At 38.9% G+C, this 24,071-nt stretch overlaps 1 protein-coding gene across 1 annotated transcript in view; it reads right to left on the bottom strand.

Moving 5' to 3' along the window:
* MAN1A1 (mannosidase alpha class 1A member 1) overlaps positions 1–24,071 on the bottom strand; it is a 157,312-nt gene that overhangs the window by 63,051 nt on the left and 70,190 nt on the right. Inside the window, exon 5 of the mRNA XM_064447387.1 lies at positions 4,943–5,037. Coding sequence (XP_064303457.1) covers positions 4,943–5,037 — 95 coding nt within the window. The remainder of the gene's footprint in view (positions 1–4,942; positions 5,038–24,071) is intronic.

Raw genomic sequence — 24,071 nt, 5'->3', positions numbered from 1 at the left:
CTGAATTTACGTGTTTGGATCCTTTCTTCTTTATATTTTCAAACTTTCTCAATGCATTAAGATACCTTTACAAACTATAAAGGAATATACTCTTAAGTGCATTGATTATGATGTTTTGGAAGAAGTCCCAGAACTCGGAGAGAACTATTCTGTTGTACATTAAAATAATTTTTTAGGAACACCTCATTTTCTAGTGAAGTACCACACTAAAGCCATTTTGAAGGCCATCTATTCCTCAAGTGATTTAGGCTCATGTGACCTTAAACACGTTTAAAGTTTGTGAATTACTTTGAAACTTTAAAATATTTTCAAGCAAGTTCTGTTGTTAAAGACCAATATTTCATACCTTGGTGACTGGTTTATCAGCCACATTTCCTCCTAGGCAGAAGGTGTCAGTAAATAAGCTCCTTTAAATGCCCGCAGCCTAAAATACTGCCAGTACTCTGAAATACCAGAAATACCCGAGCATGTGGCCCAGAAGAGACCACCACCTGTGCCTGTGTCACCCTGGCAGACACTGTGGTATTTTAACCGAAAATCCCTCTCCAAAGCAGCCAGGCTCTACTGTCTCAGAACAGGAATCTTAGCTGGTAAATAAAGCTTAAAGCATTCAAAATAAAAAACTATGGGCATATTTTTCCTTGTTATTTTCTTTTTTTCATACAATGTGACAGAAAAAAGATTGTTTTGGAAGCTGCACTGTGTGTGTATCTTCTTGTTCTGAATCCATGCAGAGGCTCTGAGGGCTCAGTACCTCCAAGAAACTTTTGTTCAAACCTTGAACACTTTGAGCCCTGGAAAGGCCTGTGGCATAACTTAAGTATTCTGTACAAAGCACAATAATTTAAAAAAGAATAATAAATTAAAAAAATCAAAAGAGGACCTTGCTTTAAAATCATGCTGACAACATTCCAATAGCATAAATGTTGCAGTTTTGTCACTTCTATCCTCAGTTACCTACAAACAAGTAACTAGTTTGTTCAAACAATTCTGCAAGGCCTCTGCTATCTCACTTTGTAAAATATGTAATATTGAATTCAACTCAGGTCTACCATTTACATATAATCAATGCTAAAGCGTAAAAGGCAAAAAATCCTGCACTGACATTAGACGCAGTAAACATTTTATGTTTATGTTGAGTAAATCTTATCACTCCCTATGGTTTGATTTTAATACAAATTAATCAAATTTATTCAAACTCCTCCTTTCTGACTTCTTTTAAGCTTTTCTGCTCTGACCCACTCCACCCATACGTCATTGCTTTTCCTTCTGTACAGAACTTTCCATGGTCCCTATATACATAAATATACTTTATTTAAATTACTTTTGTCACTGAGCCAGGGGAACAAGCACAAGTATTCCCCTTAGCCACAACACCATTTGCAAACAGGCTGGATGTCAAAAAAAACCATTCCCAGTTTGTTATGTTTCCAGAAGTAAAAGTATTATTTAGCCCAGTTGAAAACTTTTTCATTAATGTAAGGCATAACTATTTTTCAAAGTTTCAGGTGCACTTAAATATTATATGGTACATTAGATCTTCATAAAAAGCCAGGCATCAGTATTGCACATAGTAGCACACAGAGTATAATAAATAACCTTAAAACAACTATTCAACTGGTCAATATATAGAGAGCAAACATTTTATGGGAAATATATTCTTTCATATAAGAAAGCTTCTCAGTTGCTTATTAGAAAGTAGTAATGTGATCTTACTGGAACTAACAGTGACTAAAAACCTGATGTATATCTGCTGTCAAAGGGGGAAAAAGTGACCTAAAGAGTCATTTTCCATCCAAAAGAGAAAAAACATTGTACAGGATCTTTGAAGTTTGTTCCTGACTGATCTGACAGACTAACAACAACCTGGGCTCTTCTCTGTATTTCACAGCTGGGTGTCATCCCATAAACACAAGCCCTGCACAGCTTCCTTTTTAATAGTTACAGGGGTAAAATTAAATAGATACATTAAAAAGGTTACTTGATGCTTTGAACATGATGCAAGCTGGATATTCGTTAAGACTACTTAACTCACTAAGAGAGTTATAATTTCAGATTTATTTACTTCTATATATCTGAGAGGCATATTACAGAAATACACAAGCTATCTGATTGTTAAGTCATAAACTTGAAGTTTTTAGAGAGAAAGGGAAATGAAAATTTTAGCACGAAGAAGCTAAATTGTCACGGCTCACTGAGAAGAAAAATAAAGGCCCATGAACTAGTGGAATTTCAGGAAGCTGTTATAGTTGCTATCTTAGAAGTACTGAAGACAAAATATCTAAACAAAGGATTTGGGTGTGGGAGGAAAATAAATAAGCAAGTAAATAAATAAATAAAAGCAGCTTTGCCAGCTTGTGCTCCTTATCCCCAAAAGAAGACTCAAACCTATCTGTCAAGCCAACAACGCTTTATACACGTTATCTATCTGCAGCCTCTCTTCATACCGGTGTTTTCAGCCAGAATAATCAACAAGTGTTATACAACACTGGTTACTCAAATGAGCAAGTGAGCCATAAAAGGAGCTTCAAATTTGTCAGTATAAGCAGAAGTGAAAAACAGATGCTGAAGATGAAGATACAGCGCACTATCAAGAACGTCAGAAATATGGAAGTGCAACCGAAACGTTTAGAAGGAAAGAAAAGGAAATCCCAGTACAAACTACCAATCTAATTACTTAAAACATACTTCAGAGACAAAAGGAAATTTTACAAACACACTCAAGAATTGGCTAATAATTTTAGCTGAAGAACAGTACAGTGAACTTAGGGATCCACAAATAGAAACTAAGTGTCTGGAGGAAAGAAGCAGGATGAAGAAAAACGATGCAGAAAAAAAAGCACGACTTCAGGTGAATGCCTTTAGTATGTAAGGACATACTCAGACAAAATCACATATATATATTCACAGACAGATGCAACCAGGAAGAGAGCAAGTCTGGCTGTCATGATACAGGATGAGCAGAAAAACCAAACTATTTTGTAAAGAACATTTGCAAAGTGAAACAAACATCCAGCTCATCTGTTAATCCAAAAATAGTAATTTAAAAATAACCACTGACACCCACAATCTATTGTGAGTGTTCTCCAATTTGAAGCATAAATCAAAATAAAATCAAATAAAATACTAATATGAAATGAGGCATATTAGATCTATAATATAAGCAGGCTTCAGTGGCTTAGCATTTCCTTAGCTTGGATGACAGTGTATTTGTTTACACACAGTATTACAAAAGAGTCATCTATTGAAGGTCAAATCTAGATGGATGCGCAAGAATTCAGAATAAATAACCAAGACCCCAGCATTTAATGTAACTCCTCCTGCCACAGCAAAGGAAATTCTCTCAGCAGAGATCCTCTTCCACTTTGGTGCAAGACAAGAAATTAATCCCTTTTGTATCACCACTTTGTACTGCGTGTGGCTGACATTTGCAGTGCACCACAGCAGTTGTTGTAAGACGCTCAGAAAAAGATCATAAAGACCTACCACAGAATTCAAACTATTTGCAAAAACTATTTATATATTTAGTAGATAAGCAGGGATTTAAATAAGGGCTACATATAGGACAAATTTTTAGCCTAAATACCAGAAATATGTTTACGTACACTATGTAGAATAAGGTACTGTTGTGTTGCAATTACAAACGTATGCTAGGGTTTCATACTAGGAACTTTTTCTAACAGCTTAAAAACAAATAACAAATAAACCTCAAACCATTGTGCTACTGGACTTTTGCAGAACTCACTGAAGTCTCTTAAGAAGAAATCATTAGCATGCATGCTAAGTAACCAGTTAAAGTCCAAGGATCACCACTGGGCAGCAGTTAATCAGCCCCTTCAACAAGGAGAAATATCATGAGGCACTAACTCCCTCCTGCTCCTGCACAAAGATGTGCTTTTTGCCTCCTGCCTCACTTCTGTTTGAAAGGAAGGTGCAAGGTAAGCCTGTCTGAACTGACATGCCAGGGTTTTCTGTAGGACTGGCTCTGAGCCATTGACTGGGAAGCCTGAAGTGAACACAGCCAACCAAACAAGCATGCCAACGTGTGTCCCACACTGGGAAAAAGGTGTACCCATAAACACAGAATAAGCAGAGAACAGAGGAAGATGCTGCCTGTCAAGGAGAGAATCACACAAAAAACCACGACACCAACACACGCACATGTGAAATTCTCCTTGATTCACTTTCTTGTGGCAGGTGGTGCTGGGGTTTATCTGCAGTATCAAGAAAGCAGATTTGTTCTTATGAATAGACAAATATACCGCACAGGTGTAACTTTCAATATTCTTCCCCAGGCAGTGCAAAGAAAACATTTTCTTTACCAGCACAGCTTCACTACTATCAGGCTTGAGGCAGACCAAGGAACTGCCGACTTCTGTGTGGAGGCCACAGTGACTTCAGGAGAGCATGCATCTCCTACAGCAAACACACAGCTGTCTTCAGTGCACAACTGGCCAAAGCAAAACCACTCCATGGGAGAGGGTGCAAAACAGCGAGTCACTTGTAGCAGATACTACTCTTGTTTCTTGATATGCTACTGAAGGACACGCTGATACTATGTTTCAGAAAAGGTAAAAATATGAGTACAAAGTGGGTGGAAATTATATCCTTTCAGAGCAGAACATGTCCTTTGGCCCTTACCCTACATATAACACCACTAAAAGCAACGGAGGACTCCAGGAAAAGTGATAGGCAGCATATGAAGTGACAAAAAAACAGCCAGTTCTGAGGTGCAAAAATATATTTCTATATGCATTCTTGTGCATACAATATAGTATCTACTTAAATTTCCTAGTTTAAACTGTAAAGCCAAGTATCTTATGCCAAATTTTAGCCAGTTGGAAAGACAAAAGCAGTGCAGCAATTGCAATAGTTCTGCTATGGAGATGGTTTCAACATAACCTTTTTATATGCTCTAGTCACCAAAAAGCAGTTGCTTTACCTCTTAATATTAAGCAAGGCCCAAGGTATCCCAGTGGGAGTGTTGAAAGCAGGTAGCAATTTCTCTCCAAGCTCCACTGCCTTTTTTCGGAAAACCTGGAAGTTAAGAAGAAACAAAGCGTTGGAAAAATGCGTTGTTGCTCCCACTAAATTAATTTCGATAATACCCTTATTGCGTGTATACTATAAGTCATCTCAGCACAACAAAGTGTCCCTGGTTTTTTAGTGACGTCAAAGGAATGAAGCAGCACAACCTGTTTTCCATTACATTCAGTAAGGGGAGAACTCACCCAGCAGGATCATACAGTGAGGATGCCCAGCGTCTGGCCAGAGACATCAGCACGGTCAGACCCCCTCCAGTTTGTGCAGAGCTGCTTGCGCACTCCCTGCCGTGCCTGCCAGGCGCTCTGGGGTTGGGGAGGGGGGCCATTAGCTGGGCACGCTGCTGGATCCAGGCTGGCTGGCAAGCAGCTCCCTGTCCTGAGTGACACCTCCTCCTGGAGCACTGGGGGATGCTGCTGCAGAAACACTGCCTTTGATCTGTGTGAGGTTTATTAATGGTGGCTCAGTGTGCCGTGGGAACCTGGGCTGGATTGTTGTGTACCTGCTCTACTGCAAATATGCTGCACAGGCAATCTGTGGCAAAAGCTAAAAAAAGCAATCCCCTCTCCCTCCCTCCCTCCCCCCCCACCCCCCAAAAAAATTTAAATATTTTTGCAGCACCACAGTCTTAGGGCCTCAGCTGGCTTATACCCAGATGGGTATCAATGCCATAACTAATAAAAAAATTGGAATATACCCCTACAGATAACTGAGACTTAACTGGTCTTCAGCATGAAAAGAATTTCAGATTTCATCTTAAAAACAAGAAGCAGGAAGACCCCAATTGCTTAACATGTGCCCACAAGAATGACAAACAATTTAACATCAGGAACTTTTATGTTCAGAGTAATAGTTACAAAGCTAGAACAAAGAGGATTTTACTCTCCTTCCAACTGCCAGCTCAACTCAGGTTACATTAACCTGACTTTTCAAGCACTGAGTGCTCCAGTAAGAGAGTTTTTAATTAGAAGCAATATTGTTCCAACTTAAATATAGAAACCTATTTAGTGATTTCAATATGTGGATGATCAAGGCCTATTTGCTTGGAATTACACTGGGATCCTGCACAATACTGAAAGGGATTACCCAGGTGGAGTAGCCAAAATAGCAAAGTCACCTTCATCATCCTCCCTTAATTTTTTTCCTCTCAGACATATTTATAATGAATTTCTATTTATTTATGTATTAGAAATCAACTTGCTAATCTGACACTTCTTGCAGTGTAGCCAAGTACGGTACAGCCAATTTACAGAGAAGAAAAAAAAAATGCATATATGTTTATATGAATACATAAATAAAGACATTGCTGGTCAAAACAAGGTAATGAAGAAATCTCCACACAAATAAAATACAATTTATAAAATCCCACTTTCTAAAAGCACTTTGAGTAAAGGCTTTTATTATTGAAATATACATGATCAGCAGAGAATATGACATTCTGGGATAACCACGTTACCATAAAGAAGGTCCAGACTACCCCACAGTCTCTTTATATGATACAAATCTCAAGATTTCTGTGACAACAGTCCCAGATTTAAAATTATAGTATTTTGAGGGAGATTGAGTAATTTGGAGACAAATGATGGCTGGAGTAAGAAAACTTTCGAGTGGACTGCATGAGTGCTGGGAGAAACCTGAAGCAAGGCAGCAGGGAAAGCAATCTGTGTGGGAATCCCTTCATAATCCACATTAATTCTGTCTTCCTGGTTTACCAATTTTGTGAATTCTGCTGAGAATTAGTTATGGATTTGTGATCTTCATCCAGCATATGATTCCATCTCCCCAAGGGTTAAAACCCTGAGGGACACTCAGAAACAGTTGGTGCAGAACAGTTATCTCTTAGTAGATTTCCTTGAGACGAGACAGCGACGGTAACCCCACCAGAAGGACACAAGCTTTCCCCTGGTTACACTATGTGGCCACATTTTTTTCACCTTGGTCTGTTGAACCCAAACCTGTGCTTTGCTCTTCCAGCACAATAGAGGCCTCCTCAGCCTTTCAGAACATATGGTGCCATCAACTCATCAGCTTACCTTAGCAACTCTACCTTGAAACACTGAAGTATTAATAGGAGAGCAATTAAGATGGCCCTCCCAAGCAATGGGCACACAAGGACCCCAAATTTCTTTAGAAGCATCTGCTGCGCAGGGTGAAACCCTATCTTTTTCCATATGTGAAGGGGGTAGATATTTTATTTTATGCAATGTTGTTAAAGGTGCCATATGTACTCTTTTTAGGTGCGTATTTAAGGACAAGAGATCTCCCTTTCAAAAAGCACGTACATATTTAACCATAGCAGTGGCAGCGATGCTCAGTAACTGCTGTACCTTACAGGCTGTATTAATCCTTCGTTGTTAAAGCTCAGAAAGAGGTCTGTTACAATAATTACTTCTGAACAAAAAGATAATATTTTAGTAACTTAATTAAATATTTTATGTACAGCAATAATGCTTTACTTTCAAATATTTCTACCAACTCTCACATATTTTTTCAATTCTGTTGTAATACCTAATAAATTAACAAACTAATTTATTTCAAAATAAAATTGTCTACTTCATGGAAATATCTAAAACAATTGTTACCAAAAAATAAACACATCTGATATGGAGCAGTAAGGAAATATTGTTCGACATATGGACCTGCAAAGAAAATGTAATTCACTCCTGATAAGGACAGTGCTCTGAACACCAATATTAGAACACACAGTGAAGCCAGACATTCTAACTTCTTTCTTGTCCAAAATGCACCTCTTCCAATGTACTAAACAGTTTTCCTGGTAGGCAACTAGGAAAAGAGAGTTAAAACATGATTTTTTAAACCATCATACAATTTTGGAACAAGTCTTGAGGCGAAGAGGCACTTCTTGTTTACAAAAGAATTTCACCAGGTTATTACTAATGCGTGCTAGTGATTTTCCTTCCTCTTCCAAAGTTAAAAAAAAAAGTCAACTATGGACATTGTCCAATTTTATATCTCTAGGGCTAATTTAACATGGCTGAACAACTGACTGCTAAATCACTATTAAGTAGAACAGTGTAGGCAAGAATGATAAGAATACAACACCACTGTGAATGACTGAACTCAATAAATAGCAACTTCACACAGCAAAATTATGCTCTTTCAGCAAGGGTAAAAGGGTGAAGATTAATAAGGTAACCACTTTATTTTTCAGTTTCCAGCTTTAATAAATAAAAAATAATAAAAGGAAAAGCGGGTGTCATAATAATTGCACACAGTCCACAATATTAAACTATTTTTATTTTGCAGAAACTTCTAATATTGGACAAGAAATAAATATTGTAGAAGGTAAGATACTTTTTCAGATAATAAAAGTAAATAAACAATAGAAAATTTTATTTAATATCTCTATTGTTGACGTGAATTTCAACCTTTTGCCAAGCACTGATCTCTCCCCAGTATCACTCAGTAAAGTAATTTTTGGTAAGCAGAAAGTATGACAGCTGTTACTGAGATGCACTCAGTAAAGGCAGAAATGACAGAGCACAAAACAGAGAGATGTTATATATAACAAAGGAAAATATCTACAACCAAATTTCCCATCCCAGTGGTTATTTTGAGAGGCTTGAGGACATTTCCTGGCCTCTCCTCATGGATACTCAGCCAGAAGGAATGAAGGCTTACTTACCTGAAGTACTCCAACTGGGTCAGACCTGGCAGAAGCTGTCATGGTCTCACGCCTGCACTCACCCTTCACCCCACACTTAGTTCTCATGGTTTAAATATTTACCTAAAAGTCTAAAAGTCTACAAACCACCCCAGGACCTCCATGACTTTCTCCACAGCTTTATCATATCTAGACTGCATATTTTTTAAGGAAGAGGGACTGTGGTGTTATTTCCCTAACATATCAGCTGTCCCTTCATCAGGTGATGCAATGAGTAAGCCACACAGTCATCAATCCCTTCTTTTAAATTGAGGATTCAGAGGAAAGTATTGTGTCTACATTTAAAAAGCAATCAAACCACTGAAAATTGTGCTGGCATTTAAACTCATCTAGATACTATACTACAACAAAGAAAATATTTCTAAGTGAAGTGCTGTGATTCAGGAAAAAATGATAAATGAAACCAATCAGAAACACATGATCAGTACGTAACACTATAAAGTTAGGGAGGATATTAAATGCTTTCTCAAGCGCTTCTCTCTAACCTGATTTTTGTCAGAAGAGAGATTTCTGGATGAGAGGTAATACTTCTTTTTAAACTCAAAGTATTACTAACATTTTTAAAAAAACTTTATGTAAGTTCTCTAACAAACTTGTATGATATTGATTCTCACAGTGTGAAGGTCTTGAGGAAGAAAGTCTCTTCTATGGAATAAATACAGAGACTCCTTCACACTCTGCAGTCCTACTCATAATTAAAATCAGTACTAAAGCAAATTAGATACTTATACTATAGTCATATAATAGATTATACAGAAGGTAGAGTTACTACATTTTCTATTGAGATCTCTGTTTACATTAGTAGGCTATGAATTGTTAGTTAAAATAAGCTCAATGCTCAGTAAAGCAGCACCTTCGTTGTTCTTCGAGTTACCAATCTCAAGTGCCTTACAAACACAAAAGTCACAGCAAACCCTGTCACCATTGCTCCAATCCAGCAATTCTTCGAACAACATCTGAGTACGCAATAACACATAAACAAGAAACCTGCCTCACTTCTGCACACACGCAGCCTTCCTGTTACTGTTACTGTCCAGCTTTCCTGTTACTGTCCTGTCAATGGCCACTCCACAGGCGACACACACACCAAGCCAGGGAACAAAACATTATTTTCTCACTCCATTAGATGTTCTGAATTATTTCTGAAATACATATAAATATTTTTTGGTCTTCATAACAGAGATCAAACTGACTTGGGAACTTCCCCTACCACACCACCACTGCACAAGCTGCTAGGAGGTATGTTTTTTGCACAACACCGTACCTACGCACATCGTGATTCCCAATGCCAAGACTCATCCACTTCCCTGGCAACTATAGTCTTCACCTTTCATTCTAGTAGGACTGCTAGCACTATTACCGAAGAAGGTAAGCAAAGTAACCGCATTTACATATACAGTACTTCCATCAGCACTTTTCCCAAAGTAAACATTTTTCTAATAAAAATTTCCTCATTTCTCTCAAATTGACCTTAATTCAGGGAGGCACTCTTGCTTAGAAAAGCAGTTTGGGGACGGTTTTTTTTGGTTTTGCTTACTTTGTGCCACTGATGCAAATGTAGAGGTTTGGCGCATGAATTAGCACAGAGACACAAACTTTGGCTGAAAAGTTGTGAACTGAGTGAATTAAGTTTTCCAAATACTCACTTAAGTTAAAGCAGATACTCACTTTCTCTACGCAATCTTGTGGCATGCAGACATCGAACTGTGTTTTGTGATCTTTTTTAATGGATTAGAAAAGAGTCTTTTTCTTTTAAAAGAGATTGGTAAGAGAGGTCATACATTCAGAACTGCATTGCTCATATTAGAAGATCCAATCCCACACGAATCATATTTTGCAGACTCCTGTGTTCATTATCAAATCTTATTAGGGAAAACAGTGTTCCCACAGAGAAATGAGGATCTGCCTCCAAAGATGCAACTGCAGGGCTAAGACCAGAGCTGTCATTTGCTGAGCACTGGCTTTCATTATAGTGCAAGAACGTTATCTCCTCTGGATAAACAAAAACATTTCCTCTAGCTAGAATGACAAACCCCTTTGAAAATGTTAAATTACTTCATCATAGATTTAATTGCTGTTGCTAATCAGGAAGCAAAGAAAACACAGGAAATAAAGAAATATCTTAGAATTGCATATGAGGCACACATAATTAAAAAAGAGCATAACATGGTACAATATCATAAATTAAAGAACAGCCAGAATTCTGCCTTAAAAAGTCCTCCATACAAGGGAAACCAGAAGTTAAATTTTAACACCAAAGGAAACAAACCTTTTTTTTTTCCCAATTGACAAAGACATTTTCTCCACATTTCTAATTCTGTCAAATTAAGCATTTTTCATTTTTGTTTTATATTTACAGATAGAAACTGACAAGCCACTAAGTAAGATTTATTGCTTTCTTTCCTGTACCTGACTGCCTTTCCCAGTAGGGTAAGGAATGAATATTTCAGTGCAAAAGCAGAAAACAAGAGCAGAAAAATGAACAGGGACAGGCCTCTTTGCTGCTCTTCAGAACACTGAATAGAAATCCTTTCAGTGTAACAAATGTTGATGTAGGTTTAAAGCAATCTGCTAACAAAAGAGAACTCTCTTAGAAGAACTTGTTCCAATACCTTCTTTGCTGAAAGACAATCGAGGATTTTTGCTATGTTTGCATCTGTTGTATTTTTATAATGCAAGATTAGAAATGCTATGAAAACTGTGGCATTTCATCTGACATACCAGAATTCTTGGAATAGTGTAAGCTGAATTCTTCCACTATCTTCAACACCAAGTGATTCCACACTTACATGTCATATTATCAGAAAACATTTCCTATAATATACTTCCAGTGTTTCTGACACCTGGATAAGTTACTCAGTTGCTAGCATTAACTCAGCAGCAATTACTGCATTTACAATTACTGTCACCTTGGCACCAGCAGGTGGTTTTGAGTTTCATTCAGTCCTCACTCCTGGATGAGCCAAGTCAGTTATGAAATAACTGTGCTACAAGGTGAGGAGACAGTTAATAACATTTCTGGAAACAAGCATTGTAATGTATCACATCAATGTGGTAACCAGTACCAATAGCAGGAGCCCAGTGGACTTCATTTAGGACCTTCACAGCTGTCATAGTGTTTATTGTACACCCAGACCCAGAAGTGCCGAAAGCGTGGTTTGAGCATTTTCCCCAGGGAACAGACTGGGCCCAAGACCAACTTGCTACCTCTGGGCCAGCCCAGGTCCTGCTGGACCTGAGCAGGGCAGACGTGAAGTGCCATACCAATGCATGAGCCCACCTCCAGCCCAGGACTGCACGCAACCTCATGTCTTCCTACGAGGATACAGAAGCAGACACTGCATTAAAAACAAGCGGCTCTGCTCAAGGCTAGACCTACAGCTGTCAAAGACAAGCCAGAGCTGATCAGCACAACTGCACATGCTGACACCAGGGTCAGCATCATGCTCTTCAGCACTCTGAGTTTTGGGAAGGCTTTCTGGTTTTTAAGTGTAGCATTGGACCCAAAGCACCTTTCCCATCTGTACTACTATGCTTAGAGCTAATAAGCCTCCCCTCAGTCCCCAAGACCAGAGGGTCACTGATGGCTGAGTGGAGCAGGCCTGGCTCTCCTGGGGCTGCACCAACCTGGAGCTCAGAGGCTTGGCTGGATGCAGGAAGTTTCCCTACAGAGGCAAGGGGGTGCTTCTGCACTAAACACCTTAAAGCATCCCACACTGCCTGTGCTGCCCCAGCCCAACCCATCAACAGGGGCATCCCAGGCATACTCAGCCCGGACAGCAAAGAGCTGAAGAGGCACTGGAAATTTAGATCAGCACAGTTTCCATAAAAGTACAGTGAAGGAAACAAAGTGTACTTCAGCTCCTTTACAAAGCATGGTTTGTCACACCTTCACCTGAGAATTTTGACTGGACAGAGCAGCATTTTATTTTATTGAGAATTTAAACAGAACACCCCCTCCCTGGAGATTAGCAAAATGCAACTGGTTGGGTTTCTGTCCCATTGGGTTGCTGGCAGAGGAAGCACAAGTTAAGCTGTTACACAGCACAGGGGCATCTTGGGGTTAGGAAGTGTCAGAAATCCAAGGAAAAAGAATAAATAAATAAATAAACCAAAAAAAACCCCCTTAGTTTAGTAAATAATCTCAGATGCTCCCCTCTCATTAAAATTCTCAAAGGAGCACTAGTTTTCATAGAAATCCCTCCCTCACACATCTAAATAGTATCACAGCTGTATAAAGCAGGAATGTTTCATTTAAAAATAAAGACAATCTGCGGCCATTCCCACAATCCTGCTCAGCATCTACCATCATACATTGCTGGGCTGGAATGTGTTAAAAGACAAATGGTTTTCAGTGGAGAGAGCCTGGAAAATATAGATCTTGTAGCAAAGGGGACTTTCTAACCCAATCTAAGGCTGAAACAGCCACAGGGTGGTATTTATAACAAGATCTTCAGGACAGGAATCCAAAGGTTCTATCTGACACATCTATGAGAGCAGCAGACCTAAGAGTGCTCAAACCTTGCAAAAGCTCTTGGAACCCAAGCTGACGTGGCGATTCAGGAAGGTGCACATAAGTTTCCAGCTTTTGAAAACTGTGATTGTAGAGGTATGCAAATAACCTTACTGGACAGATTCAGGCAGCTTGTGGTATCTGTGAGCAACAACTCTATCTCACCTGCAAATTGCTAGAGCAGTACGCATCTTTTTCACAAGTTGAGGAAATAACAAACATGGGAAAGCTTCTAGATTTGTACTGCCCTTCCCAGAATACCCCAGTATGCTGCTCACCAGCTCATATAAGCAAATCCACTTTAAAAAGATGCTTATTACAAAAATTAGATTACATTTTAAAAAAAAACAAACAACCCAACCCTAAATTAAAAATCCCTTATTCAGTTAGCCTTTTTTGTTATTCTTTCACTTATGGCAAGAAAATTAATTTTCTTTTCTAGCTGATTATTGTACCAAAGATGTCACATAGTACCATGAAGAGTCCTGCCCTGTAGAAAGGACTGTAGAGAACGTAATCAAATGGAAGTAACTGGATTAGCGAGAGATTTCCAGATTTAATCCAAATGTACACAGCAACAAGCACAAAACCCCTCAAGTTATCAGCAGTAGCTAACACATGTAATTACTTCAGCCGTGTTTTTTAACTAAAGAACTTCTAAGTAGATATATTGTGTTTGAAAATCTTATTTTAGGAAGGCCAGTAATAAATGGTATAAATCGGCAGAAAGAAGGCAAGGCATAAAACAAAGAAATACTAATGTACCATAACTTACACACATCTGACTTCCACTTTAAAATTGGAATGAAGGAAGGAATTGCTAAATAACTGCAGAATTAAAAAAATCATAAAGGAAGAGTTTGTTCCAGTTATATTTAGTTCTTTCCTTTTGTGCTATCCGTGTGTGTTTAAGATTGCTTACACAGACATAAACTCCAAGAGCTATTTAACAGGAAGAACTTTTAGACCACAAGACAAAAAGAAACTGCTAATTTATCTACTAATGTCAAGAAAGCATTAGGTTTTTTTTTAAAGCTTACAGATACTTGCACAATTAAAAGTTTAGCTACAACCCATTAGTACCTGGAAATCTCATGAACTGACTATTTAGTAATACCTCCGTTGTGATAATTCAAGAAAAGGTGGTAATGAATGTAGTAAACAAACTCTAACGATTGCCTGTAATAAAATGAATTTGTTAGGTATAAAAACCTTTGAGAATTCTTCACCCCGAACTCAGGGCAGCCTTAATTTTTCAAGAGGCGTGATACACAGCATACACAATGAGTAATGAGTTGGATCTGCTGCACATGTGCAGATCAACCATGTGCTGGCAGCTGGCTCCTGAGGCCCAAACCACAGGTAACAAGACTCACGCCTACAAAAGCTGTGCTCAGATCTTAAGATTCTGAAATCCCACACCACTCCAAATAAATAAATTATCAAACAGCTCAGTGTCAGTAAATCAGTGTCAAAGATTTGGGATGCCAGTCTTACATCCCGTCAGCAACAGAAAGCCTGGAATCCCAGGTCTCCAGTCAAATAAAGCATGTGTTTTAGCAAGGGCAGACGGCAAGCTAGCAGGCACTAAAACTGTCCCACACCTAAGAGCTAGTGGGAGTTTTAAATCTCTGTTTTTACCCTATATCCATGTAGTTGGGACATGGTAATAACCCACCATATATGTAGTAACACTACGGTATGTCCTGCTCTGAACAACAGGCAGCACTGTAAGGGGCACCATACAACTGCACAACTAAAGGATGAACAGACACTATCGCTAAAACACTCCTTCCCAAGACCCCTCCATCCCCAACAAAACAAACCCACCTCAAACCTGCAGAAGTCCGATATTCAAATGCTTGGATACTGGTGAGAGTCACTGTCAGCCCTAGAAGCAACTCTTAGATGAACACCAGGCAAGGATGTCAAGAGCACAAAATAGGTAACGTACTTAGCGCGCAGGTCTTCTACAGTTAAGGAAGATGATATATGTATTTGAAAATATATTGCATGTAAGTAACTAAGTACAAGTGGAATTAAAAATATGGCATATACAATGGAAACTCATTATATTGTGAAGCAATACAGAAAACAGCTGGATGTCATCTTAGAGGTTTGTGTTTTTCCTGATTAAGGAAACAGCTGCCTTAGAAAAATTACTCATATCCACCAGTAATGAAGAGTATCTTTTAGCACAATTCCTCTGTTAAGCCACAAGCATCTGCTTCCCAATTTTCTTTTTATTTAATCTTGTGTACCCAGCCCAAGTGCTGTAACAACAAATTTAAATAGCTGCCTCATTTTACATCTTGCAAGCTATCATATCTAAACAAAGAACAGCACTTTGCATATGAAACTCTCCTTTCAAGCAGGTGACCATTGAGAGGTGATTTGCAACACCATCTGTGTGAAAGCAGGGGGTGGGGTGGAGGAGCCTAATAAACTTTGCATGGTGAATCAGTAATTACACACTTAATGTAGCATAAAGTGCTAACAGAAGATTCATTCCTGGTCTTGTAAATTCGACTGTCTCTTTTAATTCCGATACCATTACCTGATTCAGAGTGATGCCTTCATTCTGAAGTATGCTCCTAGACCATGGTGGCAGGCACAGAAAAGGCTAAAAACAGTCTGCATAGGTAAAGGCTACCCTATTTGCTTTTTAATGTTGACTCAGCTGCAAATGGAGAGCTGTTTGTTGCAGCCAGTGTTACGTGACACTTGTAAGTTTGTTCCAGCTGTTAATGGAAAGTGTTTTAAATTACGCTTATCAAATATACAAATATAACAATGTGAATAGGAAACCCAAGTATGTCTACTGTAATTGTTCTTCTGCTCATTTTTTTCCTAACAGCTGGAATCAAAAGGGTCCTTGGACAAAAGGGTCCAAGGCTCAGGATCCTCCATATTCTGCCATCTTCCTTGAACCAACCACTATCTAATGGGCACCTGCAGAGCAAACCTGGTCAGCTCACTAAGACAATGGAAAAAAGTAACTACTCTGTATTTTCACTCTGGTCCCCCTCAAAAGGGTGGTCTTCCTGAATCACCACATAGTCTCAATCTGACACCATCACAGGTATTTTAAGTCCGGTATTGGTATCACTCACAGGCCTGTCCTCAAATGGCTAAAACTTATACTCACAATGTCCTCAGACCAGGTAGCACAGAATAGCTCTTCAGCCAGCTCAGGGTTTGCTTCTTTTGGAGAGAGTTACTTTTATTGCTATAGGGCACATATCGTGGGTCTGCAGTGGTAGTGCTGTGGCCCTGAGAAAGGAAAGTTTTCCTTTTCCCTGTTGTTTTCATGCAAAGTGCTTCAGATAGCCTAGGGGCTGTCTTTTCATGAAGCCATGAGTGAAAATTGATAGAATCAGGGAAGGTTAAGGTTGGAGGGGAACTCTGGAGGTCATCTGGCCTAAACCCCCCTGCTCAAGCAGGGCTACCTAGAGCCAGTTGCCCAGGACCGAGTCCAGACGGCTTTTGAATGCCTCCAAGGATGGAGACTCCACCCTCTCTCTGGGCAACCTGTGACAGTGCTCGGTCACCCTCACAGTAGAAACGTGTTCAGAGGGAACCTCCCATGTTTCAGGGTCTGCTGAAAGTTTTATATAGAAGTTATACATATATTGTGGCACAGCATTAGGTTATATACAGGGCAGTGTCATAGTATAGTCTTAAGTGACTTTTGTCCAAGGTATATATTCATTAGACACTGGAACAAACTATCAACAAGAGCCTCCTCCTGTAAGGTAGTAGTGGCTTGCAAGCAGTAAGCTAATAATAATAACAATAATCAAGAAAAACAAATAACTGGCAAACTGTAGGTGACAAAGGGATTAGGGCAAGGAACAAAACAGAATTAGAATCCAAACTGACAATTCTGAATCTTGGTCTGTTTTGGGTCCAGTCCTGTTCAACATATTCATCAATGACCTGGATGATGAGATAGAGTGTAACCTCAGCAAGTTCGCTGATGATACCAAGCTGGGAGGAGTGGATGATACACCAGAAGGCTGTGCTGCCATTCAACAAGACCGGGATAGGCTGGAGAGCTGGGCCAAGGGGAACATCATGAAATTCAGTAAGAGCAAGTATAAGGTCCTGCACCTGGGGAGGAACAACCCCATGCACCAGTACAGGCTGGGGCTGAACTACTGGAAAGTGGCTCTCTTGAGAAGGACCTGGGAGTGCTGGTGGGCAGCAAGTTGACCATGAGCCAACAATATGCCCTTGTGGCTAAGAAGGCCAATGGTACCCTGGACTGCATTAAAAGGAGTGTGGTCAGCAGATCGAGGGAGGTTATCCTACCCCTCTACTCCTCCCTAGTGAGACCACATCTGGAGTACTGTGTACAGTTTTGGGCCCCCCAGTTTAAGAAGGATGTGAAACTGCTTGAGCAAGTGCAGGGGAGAGCTACCAAGATGATCAGGTGACTGGAACATCTCCTTTACGAGGAAAGGCTGAGAGACCTGGGTTTGTTTAGCCTGGAGAAAAGAAGATTATGGGGGGATTTCATAAACACCTATGAATATCTAAAGGGTGGGTGTCAAGAGGCTGGGTCCAGACTCTTTTCAGTGGTGCCCAATGACAGGACAAGGGGCAATGGGCTGAAGTTGGAACACAGGAAGTTCCACCTCAATATGAGAAAAGACTTCTTTCCTGTGAGGGTGACAGAGCAGTGGAACTGGCTGCTCAGGGAGGTTGTAGAGTCTCCTTCCCTGGAGACATTAAAAACCCGCCTGGATGCGTTCCTGTGCCCCCTGCTCTGGGTGTGCCTGCTCAAGCAGGGGGGTTGGACAAGATATCTCCAGAGGTCCCTTTCAACCTCTGCCATTCTGTGATTCTGTGAATACCAAAGTTTTAAAAACAAGTCATGATGTTGGGCACAGAATTACAGAGTATAAAGCTTTAACAGTCTTCCTAAAACACAAAAAAAGCTTAAGGAGTCTCATTCGCATTAAAGTTTACTCTAATCTCCTTTACCAGAGATCTTCTGTTCCTCTTCATGGATGGGCAATTCCACTGACCATAAATTTGATGTGTTCATGGATACAAGAAGAATAAATTAAAAACTACTCTTCTACCGTTTAAACATATATCAAATATAATGAGTATTCACTGAAAATTAATGTTGTATATTAAAGCTGTCCCATGTTTAGTTTAAACAGTAAAGTGCTTCTTTTAATCCTTATACTAGGATTGCAGCTGACATAGGAATTTCCAGATCTTGTGATCTCAGACACTGGAAACATCATAAATATCTTAAAAAGAAAAATGATCACAAGTACAAAGACAGTGCCAACTGTCACTCTTAGATTTACAGCATGGATCACTTTGGAACAAGCCATTTGATCATAAAACTCTCTCATTCATCTTTCTCTGCCACCAGCAGCTGCAGACTACTTCTGTTTCACTTTGTATATATATGGAAAAGGAATGAAAAGTTTCATCTGTTCTGGCCCTTTTCAGTGGTTTCTCATATCACAAGTAAATGTTGATGACTGTCACAACCACTAACATCATAGAAACCACTTCTTTTATTTGTTTTGGTAAATTCCATTAAAAACAATGGTATTGAGAAGGTGCCATTTGGCTAAATTCAGCCTCGATTTGCAACTGTGAGGCAGCTTAGCTTGACTCTGTGCAGGTGAATTTTTTAACACTAGCAATTGCACTGATGATGCATTCCTAAGGAGTTATTTTTCAGGGGAGAGGACCATGTTAAAATTTAGCATACTCTGCAGGTTCCTTTCTCGGTGAGACCTCTGACACACCATCTAGTTGGTTTTTTACAGAAGTAATGTAACAAGAAAAAACTTCTTTTGTACAGCAGGAAAAGAAGATGATAGTTTCTTTCTTACTTATTGTTGAGATTTCCCTGACAATAGCCACTGAATTGTCTGATGAATAATGGGCACATCCAGAATGAGCCTAAATAAAGTGCTTGTGTATTTTCCTTAAATTAAACATAAGAAATGTGAACCCTCTTGTAGTTCTTTTTATGTAAGCCAAACAAGAGGCTTCAAGAGAGAAGAACTATGATTTAAGAGGCTGCTTTTATGTTGTAAGTTAAATCATCAGGCAGACTAATTCAATTCCTTTCTGTTTACTGTAAGACTATTTCTCTTCCTGGACAAGCCATAAAACTAAAGTGACTAAAATATAAGGAGGCAAGCAGACATTTCCAATTCTTAAGAGTCAGAAACAAGTGCTCTGACTGAAGAGCAGTGCTGCCAGCAAGTCACAAATTTATGAGCAATTCAACTGCTTCTCTGAATTCCCTGCAGTTAAAACTTTTTTTACAGTTGGACCTCAAAACATTCCTATAATTAAACAGCCATAAGATCTTCTCTCCAAAGATTAACATTATTTTTGGAATGCAGAGTATATTTGGACGAAATAATGGTTAGAAGTATTCATTAAGATTTCATGTATGCATATTAGCATTATAGGTATCATTACATCGCTATCCATCCCCCCACTTGAAGCAAGGGGAAAGGAAGAAGACATGAGAGTCACGTAAACTCTCCGCTTTTACCAAAACTCATGGCATGGCTTTAGTGTTTTATCTTACTGATTGAACATTTCACATAGCCGTTACTAGAGAGAACACTTTGCAGGTTTTACTAAATTATTTTTATGTTTAATGGTATGTAAATTAAAATATTACAGTACCTTAATTGTAATTTCAAGCTGGAACTAGATATATAAAAATCCTTAAAAGCATGCTTTAGAAAAGGGACATCTTAGCACCAGCTACACTCATTACTTCTATCACCAACTGTCATAGTTAGTCAAGAAAACTGGTTGAGCAAGGAGTTCTTCTCACTGTCTCATTAAGTCTTTACTTTTGGCCTTGGGTCAGTTAATAACCGTATTAACTTAAGACACAACCCTCAAGCAAATCAGAAAGGCTGATGGCATTTAACATCATTGCATGTCTGGGCAGACATGCAGAGTACCACCCCCATAGTCTCCTGCAGCACTGTGGCAACGTTTGCCGAGAGCATCTCAGCAGTTATTGATCTTGCCTGGAATCAGGAAGATTATTTGTTCTTCCCTCTAGAATATAAATGGAAATAAAAGCAACTCTGGAGAGAAAAGACTGAGCACAGACTGAACGATGTTTGCAAGAGATACCCTACAAGCAGCAAATGCTGATGAGAAGGTTTGAGTTATTCACTGGTTTTGCATGATAAAAGGAAAAAGATTGAAATTGTCTGTATACTATGAATAGTGTTTTTAAGACCAAGTTGGGGAAAATAGCATCTTTTAAGAAATGGCATTGTGAGCTGCTGACTTTGTTCTGCAGCTGTTGGTTTGAAGAAAACAAAAGAGTTTTCAAAGAAAAATGGAAGGGAATGAATTTCACAGCATATCCTTTTCACATGACAACCCTGAGGATCTGCTGGACTGTAAAATTATCTAGTCAGGCTGGCAAAAATTAAGGACAACTTGCCCCCCGAGGGACAACATGACTTTAAAGCACTAACTGGACTGAACCAGCTTCCAAAACCAGCTAGTGTGGTTATTTTGCCTAGCCTACAAAAGCAGATGACTGCCTAAAGGCTGAAGAAAAGAAACAAACCAGACACATCTAGTTCTTCCGATGAACTAGTTACAGAGCCTTTTTGGTAGTTCAATGCATCCGAATCTTAAGAAATAATGGACCTGGCCCTTGATGCCAGAGGGAAGATTGCTTTCTGTTAATTGAAGGTTGACTCCAGTAACACTCCTGCTGGAATGAGCTTCCTTGTTTGCTTTAGCATTTTGTCAGTGTACATTGACTTGGGTTTTTTGGATGTTAAAATAAGCTTTTGAGCCTTCATGTAGCTGAATGATGAGAGCCCTCTCATACTGTACTGTCTTAATTAACTACTACTTGAAGGAGTTATCAAGGTGAGGTGGGTTCACTCAACACCTTTGATTGGTTACGTTAAAAACATCAGAGCTGAACACATCAAACAAAATCCAAGTTCTTCAGAATATCTTACCACCTCCTAACCTCTCATATCTCATGCTTTACTAGAAAATTAAATAGCAAGATAGCTGACCAGCTAACACCTGTGGGAATACAAAAATATAGTATTTGTTGACAAAAGACTTGTAATGTAAACAGTGAGCTAAGAAATTGAATCTGCTATTTAAATACATCCTAAACTAATTTTTATTGAAGAAAGCAAGTAAGATTTATGTGAAACATGGGCACTACGTACTATTCCTCTTTTTCACCTTTGAAATCTTCATGGAAGTGATTATGTTCATTGTCTTATCAGTCTCTGGCTTAAGAAAAGTTTGCATTTTGCCCAGTTCTGTGCACTTCGGCATACACAAAGTGAGCCCTTATATTCATTGATTTGAGGAAAGCTAAGATTTGTCTTTCAAACGCTTCATGACAGTTCTGTTTAGGGGCAATCACCTGCCAAAAACCCAAATTCCCCTTGGCATCCTTTGTGCTGGAAGTGGGAAAGGATTTTTCATGTGAACATGTTTTCCAAATTCCTACTCGATCATTTGCTCATAGGGTGCAAATGCAGTCTGCATATGGCAGAGGGAAGCTTTTGGCACAGGAGAGACAGGAACTGTGCTCGTTTATCAACCACAACATTTATCAACATTATTCAACTGTGGCATTTTAACAAACGACAAACAAATAGCATGTGGATTCCTGCAATTTCCAAAAGACCTGGTAAGAAGCTTCCTCCTCATCCTTCCTTTCAATTCTTTTAGAATTCTGTTGTTTGAAAAGCATGATCAATAGATCCTGCCAAAAAAAAATACACAGGACAATTAGCACTCTCCATAAATTGATCCCAAGAGTTCATGCTACTAACTTAAAGCCAGTGAACCTTGTTTGTATCTGTATCAGGTTTGATCTGTTGGACAAGATGTATTGCTAAATCCAAAGGACACTAAAAGAATATTTGATTCTTCTGCAGCAAAGATGCTATTATCTGTACCTATTGCTGGAGGCGTGAAGGGCATTCAAGAACAGCAATGATGTCTGCTTCTGATTTCAGGCATTCAATTTTCTTAATGATTTTCAGTTAGCTTGAAGCAGCAGGACTTGTACGTGGCACAAAGTGGTGTTTTGTAATAAATCTCATCTGATCCTTCAAACAGCAAATTGGATGAGGAGCTTTCCCAATTTTATCATAAACTTCTGTTCACTTGATTTGTATTTAAAATACTTGGAATTAATTAATGCTTACATGTTCTTTAATAGAAGTAATTTAAATTTTTGTAAAAAGATACAAAAGTAGAAGGACCCTTTTCTAAAGTCAGATTTGGGAATCTGATGGAGTGCCTTAATAGTTGCCAATAGAATGAAAACCACAGAAATCTTCTACTGGATGGTTTATGCTTTTGTCTTCTCTAAACTCATAAGGAGAGGATGTTATCATCTACTTAACTCCCAACTTAATAAAAAATAACCTCTGGATCAGACTCAGTCTATGGAGACAAAGCACAAAATGAAATCTTACATAAACTAGCTAAATGTTGCGAAAGATTTAGATAAAAAATGAAAAGTTATTCCATGCCCAGGGTAAAATACAGGTACATACTGGTTTTACCTGTACTTTTTGGGAAAAAAAAAATCAGAAGATGATTCAATAACATTTATTACTTATCATCTAATTGAACTTTTATAATACATCCACAGAGATAATAAACTTTCCCAAATATTTTATATAGCCTAGAATTAAAGGAGGATGAATTAAAGCTGATCTGTTCCCACCGTCAGCACCAACTCAGATATTTTGATGTTGCTTTCATTTGCAGTAATAAGGCAGATTCTTGGCTGTAAGGATTATTCTTTAGACAGTATATTTGCAACAGTCTCAACACTGCTTGCAAATGGCTACACAGAACCATGTATTTAACCACATGTTGTACATTCTCTATTAAATTAGCAGAACAGGACAATCCCACTAACTCTTCAGGCAATATGTTTTTACTCTCCTTTTATTCTGTGTTATTACTGCAATTGCATTTGATGCTGCAAAATGACAGAACTGAATACTGAGATAAATGAGAGAGACACGTCTTGAAGATTTAATTACTTTGCAGATGCATGGTGACTATGGACTGACTGTTAACAGCATATAATTTCTTCTGTATGGTATATTAACCCATATGCAAAGAATTATTCTTCTGGGTCTACCTAGAACTGCTGCTCAAAAGGAAAGCACCCACACTAGTACTTCTGGTAGACATGCCCTCTCCAACTGTTCTGTAGAACCACAATCAAGTGAGACTGCAGGAGCTGGTTGAGCGCCAAATCCTTAGAACAAACAAACCAGCTCCCTCTCAGCTGCTTGAATTCTACTTAATAATATAGCTCACGAGCTCATGTCAAACACACCAGCTGTTACAATCCCAAACAGATATTACTTAGCTCTCATTATCATCCATTCTCCTTTCTAACACTTTACCAGCTTTACTATCAGACTATAGTAGTCTGGATGTAAGATGGGATTTTTGTTTAATGTAATGAGCAATAAAGCATTTCTGTTCAGTTATTTGTAAAGTCAATGCATAAATGCAAAAACATGTCAAATAAGTTTGCCATGGGACAAACCAATTTTTGTTATTGTTTTGAAAAAACTCACCAAACAAGCTGCAAAATGGAAACCACTAGAAGTGAAGAACATGGTTATATAGAGGTCAGAGTTCTAAACTCATGTTTCTCAGACCAAAATCAGGGCTTCGGCTCCTTGCTTCATAGTACACTTAGTTATGGCAGCTGCAGCAGGCTATCACCATAGCTGCTCTGTCCCCCTGCTGTGGATATTCATGCTGATGACAGACATCTGAAATAGG

Source organism: Phalacrocorax carbo, chromosome 3 (assembly GCF_963921805.1).
Source record: "Phalacrocorax carbo chromosome 3, bPhaCar2.1, whole genome shotgun sequence".
NCBI lineage: Eukaryota > Metazoa > Chordata > Aves > Suliformes > Phalacrocoracidae > Phalacrocorax > Phalacrocorax carbo.
Note: the sequence above shows the minus strand (reverse complement) of the source record. Positions and strands in the feature narration are given on the sequence as shown.